We start from the raw sequence: 6,000 nt of genomic DNA, 5'->3' as shown, positions 1-6,000 counted from the left end.
AATAGAGAGAGGGTGAGTGCCGAGCTATGTAAAACCTGTAGATGAAATTTGTTAAGGCCCACAATTTGGGCATCTCAGGCCTCCATCTTGCTCTATAGCCTGCAATTCAAGCACAGGGCCCAGGTTCTCAATCCTCAGCGTGATGTCCAACACGTCCGTGCACAACTTTTCCATTTGCTCCAGAGTAGGGACACCCTGGGAGTTCACAGTAGCCATGTCATCCATAATCTTATCCATCACCTTGACCACAAGAGAAGTCAAATATATTTACTTTGTTATAATCTTATTGTTTTAAAATAATAAAAGAAATATGTGTATTATAAAATTAAATACTAATAATTATAATTATAATTAAATATTATGATTTTATAAATTTATGTATATTTAAATATATTAATAAAATAAAAATTATGTAACTAATTTTCATTTTTCTTTTTATTACAAATGAAACATACCTTACTCACTTTGAAATTTAAAATTATGACCTCTTTTTCAAAAAAATCCAAGTAGATTTATAATAATTAATATGGGCATGCTAGTTGAAAATAAAAATTCAAAATCTTAATGAACAGATTGGACAGTTTCCGGAAGGAGCGCCTCTCTCTGCAAATGGTGAAAAAAACCAGATAACAAAAACCTATGATTATGGCTGACTGGCTTGGATGATGTTCATCACATGAAACTGAGCGAGTGAAGAAGGCAATATATACACGTGAGCAATTTGTGTCTCAATGCAGAAAAAAGACGGTGAAAAACGGCAAAGGGAAACCCGTAAGCTCGCGGGATGAATGGATGGTATGATTCTAATCGTCTTGCATCCCTTATGCAGCAGTATACACCGTTGATAGTTGAATTCAGGTGGATTCATTTCAATAAAAAATAAAGAACACCTTCGGTGTACAAAGCATAGGTACATACTTTTCCTATAAGCTATTTTTAGCGTTGTTTTCCATTCCATTTAAACGTTGAAACCCAACGAATACATCAGCATTCTGCGGCCGGTTGGAACTAAATAAACATACATACTTTCAATTCTACCGAGGTTTGAATTGTTTCAGCCTTTGACTTCATTGTTATGCAAAAAGGTGCCTCGAAAGCTTAATACATATTTGCACAGCAGCCATTGATTCAGACCAAGTTCATACTGTAGCGCAGAAATGGTTTCACTCTCCAAGGTATGATATGTTTATATATTTTCTTTTGTTATTTTTCTATGCCAAATACTTACGCTGTACTATTCCCCACAAAATCCTTGTAAAATCTATTTGAGTAACAGTTGTGTTGCACACAACTGATTGACAAAATGCTTAATTTAAATGTATTCTGCTTGAGACCGTGAACTGCTTTTGCATTAACTTATTTGGTTCCATCTAAAGAAAAAAGAAAACACAGAAAAATATGCCCTGGATCAGAGAAAATCTTCAGGGTTATTTCCATTATTAAAAAAATCAAGTATGCTTTCTGATGATGAAGAATATAATATTTAGTAATCACAATGAGCTCTGCACAACCCTGTTGTATTTAGTCATGTAGCCTAAATTATAGCATGCCCAAGAATGCTTACAAGATTTTGTCCTACATTTATATTATGCTCTAGATTGCTTACGAGATTTTATTAAAATCAGCTATACGGCATGCTAAATGCTTCCATCGATAGGATTACATGCCTGTCAAACTCATGTTCTTGGATGAACACTACTGCTGTTCGGCAGTTTTTATATATTTTTGTCTGAGAACTTGGTGAATTTTGTTCTGAAAAATTGACGATTTGCAAAGTTAGCTTTTGGAAGTTTTGTGAAGGATTAGCGTATTAACAAAACAAATAGTCCATGAAAAAATGTTCTGCCCTAGATTTACCCCATCTTGTTGTGCTTTTTACTAAAGAACGCTTAGGCAAACACACAAAAAACACCGAATCTCTTCTAGGACTATATGCACTGTATCAGGGAAAATCCCCAGGGTTACTTCATATCTTTAAAAGTATGTATGTATTCTGATGATGAAGAACATAAAATTTAGTAGTTACAATGAGGTTTGCACAATCCTGTTGTATTTAGTCATGTAGCCTAAATTATGGCATGCTCAAGAATGCTTACAAGATTTTGTCGTACACTCATATTATGCTCTAGAATGCTTGCAAGATATCTAAATCAGCTATCTGGCATACTAAATACTTCTATCCATAGGGTTACATGCCTGACAAACTCCCTCTTGGATGAACAGTACTGTTGCACAGCAGTTTTTGTATATTGTGTATGAGAACTTGGTGAATTTTGTTCTGAAAAATTGATGATTTGCAAAGCTAGCTTTTAGAAGTTTTGTGAAGGATTGGCATATTAACCAAAAAATATTCCATGGAAAATATTCTGCCCTAGATTTATCCCATCTTGTTGTGCTTTTTAGTGTTCATATTAGTGTTGCCACTTTTCCATCATCTATGGTTTTTTCTACGCTAAAGCTGTTATTATGAAACTTGGTACACTTTGCAGTGTCATTGGTCTACTTTGTTTGCCAATGGACAATAATATAATTTCTTTCTTTTTCAAGTAGGTATATGAAAGTTTGAAACTCATAAAATGAAAATTGCAAAAAATGATAACCTAGCATTTCTGAACAACAACAGTCCAGTGGACTATCGTCTAGTGGCAAGACAAAGTGATTGCCAGGATAATATCTTACATTTATCTCTTCTGGGTATGCTTTATATGAAAAGAGGTCATTCTAAAGCAAGGAAGATCCGGAAGAGGTTGGGTGCATGTTCCTGCTAGTTTTTGGCTGGGATAAAAACCCCTCAAACATCAAGATCAATATTAGTAACCTTGAAGATGGTCTCAAGGGGAGATTACATCTCAAAATTTGCATGAAAATACACTTAGCATTGCTTATCATGACACTAATGGAAACAGGGTCAGGTTAACACAGAGAACAGAAAAGGTTGATGACATGAGTTTCGTACTTCACTTTTGATTACTGATCTGGTTTTTTCTTTTCTGATACCTTAAAAAATTTAAGTATAGGAACAGAGAGTTATATTTCCAGTGTTTCATGAGGAGACATTCCTGGCGTCCAGGTCATGTCTTGGAGACTCGGGGACTTGGAGGATACATCTCCTTTTTTCAGGACTGGGGTGCCTGCTCCATTTGGTAACTTTTAAACTAAGTTACCAGTTTGAGTTCAGGTTTGGGTACGGGGGTTTGGTATATGTGGATTCAGCAGTTTTTTTTTGGGGGCTAGGTTTGTCTATACAAAAGCCTATGGAAATTATAATTATATGTATGTACAGCCTAAAAACAGGGATTAAGTTCGGAATCTAAATATATTATATTAAATTAAAAATATTGAAATTTAATTATAACTGTATTAAATTTGAAATATGAAAATGTAAATTATTATATTAAATATAAAAATATTAAACCAAATAAATGTATAGATATATTAGTTGACATGCATCCACAGCCACTCTATACATTTGTGTGCCTCCTTTGTAATATTTATCAGTGACCACCTCAAAATGAAAGGCTTTTTTGGCTTTATTGGAATAGGAGTTTTCTCTGCTGAACTAAATGCCAACATGTCTCTGCACAGGTAATGGAATTCTTGCTGCCCAATTACGCTAGGACAACTGAACTGATGGGGTGGCCATCCAGCCATGCCAACTTGGCACAATTGACGAGGTGGTGGGTACTGGCAATCAGAAGCAATGGCCCTATGACTCTGACTGGCCTGGTTCAACGAGTGTGACTGACCCGGTTCAGTGACTCTGGAATTGGTCAATGTGAACTCCTTTGAGATCTTGGAACGCATTCAAAATGGTCTGGACTCTGGAGTGTGGACAAAACAGAACAGACCAGTAGACCGACATGAGACACTCCTCCCTCACGATGCCCTTTGTGGGTTTGTTATAAAAATGAAAAAAAATATAAAATAAAAATAAAAAACTGTTTTTCTGCATGGGTTTGTTTTAGCTTTGTCTGTAATGAACCCAGAGTCATGTGCATGTTCTTGATGAAATACCCCAGAGAATTGGCCCTGAGTCTGGAGTGGGATCTGGGCATGGTAAGGATATCTGTAACATAGCTTTTGAAGGCAAAATCTGCAAAAACCCCTAAAAATTTTAGAAGATGTTCTTTAAGATTCTATGATAAGACTATAAGATTGGCAATGAGAGAATGGTACATGAATGGCATAATAGGCACAATTAATGCCTAGATGTCAAATCTTAGTGTATCGGCCTACAGAGCTGGATTTACCTGTTTAAGGCACTTAACTTTGCTAGGTCTTGGTTCTGGTCTCCTCCAAATACACTTTCAGGCAAATCCAGCCCCCTGGCAGGTTCTCTTGTGTCCTGGTCATACTTGGGGTCTCACAACGAAAATAAAATTTGTAATGAATAATAGGAAAATAATTAAAAATATTCTGACCCTAAAATTACCCTAGCTGTACTAACACTATAAGTCTATAACACACAAAAGAAAAACAACTTTTCTTACTTTTCATTCCTCACCAAAAATCCTTATTGGTTAGGGCTTGCAACTTTGATTAATGTTCGAAAATTGTTATTTTGCTATTTCTGTTGCTCTTAAAGTGCTAAATAGCCCACCAGAAGATCAAGGGGCTTGCAACATGGAGGATTCTCCATTCAAGGTATGCTTTTTAAAAATTGTTTCTGATCTTCGCTAAAACTTTTTTTCGATTAAATGTTTTCGTATGTTTTAGTATTTTATTATTATTTTTTCAATAAGGAAGGTAGCCTAGGGCCAGTTTCTATTACAAATTTTAAATTTTTTTCTTAGGTATTGTGGTTTATTTTAAAATCTGTAGATATAGACATTTTGTAGAATAGGAAGAAGTTATAGTGCAGTGGGCCAAGGGTTGGTTAGGGCTTTTAAAACTGACTTTTGTTGTCATTTTGGAGACATGCGACAATGATTCAGCAACCTTCTAGAGGCAAGGGTTATTACGAGCTCTACAATGAGTGTTAGAATGAGTACAAGGGTTTGTAGTGTCGGGTCTTGATCTATAACAGAATCTACTGTCACTGGCTTTTCTGCTAGATATGCTCCTAGGTATACTGCTAGTGCTGATGTTTATCCTTATGATGCCTTAGCTGTGGATGGTGATAGTGGTGCTTACTCTGTTGCTTAAACTGGTATATTTATTTCTTGGTCAAGGAATTAGAGAGTGGTGGGCCAACCAAAGATGGGTTGGCAAAGACACAATTTTCTACATATATCATAGAACAATATGAAGCAGACAAAATGGTTGACACATCTCTATTGAAGTTCATTATTTGTCCAAGAAAGAATTCCAATTGAATAAGCTACCGATGGGCCATCCTTTGCTGCAACAGTGGCTGCCGTGCATCCATTTTCAGTGACATTATCTGCATAAGAAGATGATACTTCTCAAAATGAGGTGAGGAGTGAAGGGGATCAATGAAGCCCTTAAAGGGTGTAGAGGGTCTTGTCAACAAAAAGTCTGTATCACTTTATCAGGCAACAGAAACTGTTATGTAGATAATCATGGTCTATTAAGGATCTTGGGCTGAAAAGAGATGCCCATTGTTTCTAATGGATAGAAAGATTGTTAAAATAGGTTCCTAATTAATGTCATTGTAGTGTGTCCTAAAGGGGCAATGTTTTTGAGGATAGTTAACTGTGAGGGGTAGTTGAATGATGCAAAATTCGTCACCTCCTACATTATTAGAGTTTGTTGAGTGAGTGAGGCCTCAAAAGTTCAAGACATTCTCCAAGTCATAATGGACAACACCAAAAGTTGCATAGCCACGGTGTTGTTGGTCAAGGCAAAAGAATGACCCACATTTTAGATACCATGTACTGTTCACTCACTCAAAAGTTGGGCACCTAGATCAAGTAGAAAATACCATAGAAGCAGATCACGATAATAGGGTGAAAAACTTGGTGATTAATTTTTCTGTTTTTAATTGCTATTTTGCTGCAATTTCGGCCATTATTTAGGTTTTTCACAACATTTCATTTC

General features: G+C 35.9%; 1 protein-coding gene across 4 annotated transcripts in view; it reads left to right on the top strand.

Moving 5' to 3' along the window:
- The first annotated feature begins 542 nt into the window (after nt 1–542).
- The window catches only part of LOC131054353 (uncharacterized), a 103,908-nt gene continuing 98,450 nt past the window's right edge, over nt 543–6,000 (top strand). For 2 of the 4 annotated variants that reach the window (XM_057988848.2, XM_057988847.2), the window contains exons 1-2: nt 544–910; nt 1,086–1,175. In XM_057988848.2, the coding sequence (XP_057844831.2) occupies nt 1,158–1,175 (18 nt within the window). In that variant the 5' untranslated portion in view covers nt 544–910; nt 1,086–1,157. Of the gene's footprint in view, nt 1,176–6,000 lie in introns of all 4 variants that reach the window. The other 2 variants (XM_057988849.2, XM_057988850.2) reach the window with 2 other exon arrangements.

Source organism: Cryptomeria japonica, chromosome 3 (genome assembly GCF_030272615.1).
Source record: "Cryptomeria japonica chromosome 3, Sugi_1.0, whole genome shotgun sequence".
Lineage (NCBI taxonomy): Eukaryota > Viridiplantae > Streptophyta > Pinopsida > Cupressales > Cupressaceae > Cryptomeria > Cryptomeria japonica.
Note: the sequence above shows the minus strand (reverse complement) of the source record. Positions and strands in the feature narration are given on the sequence as shown.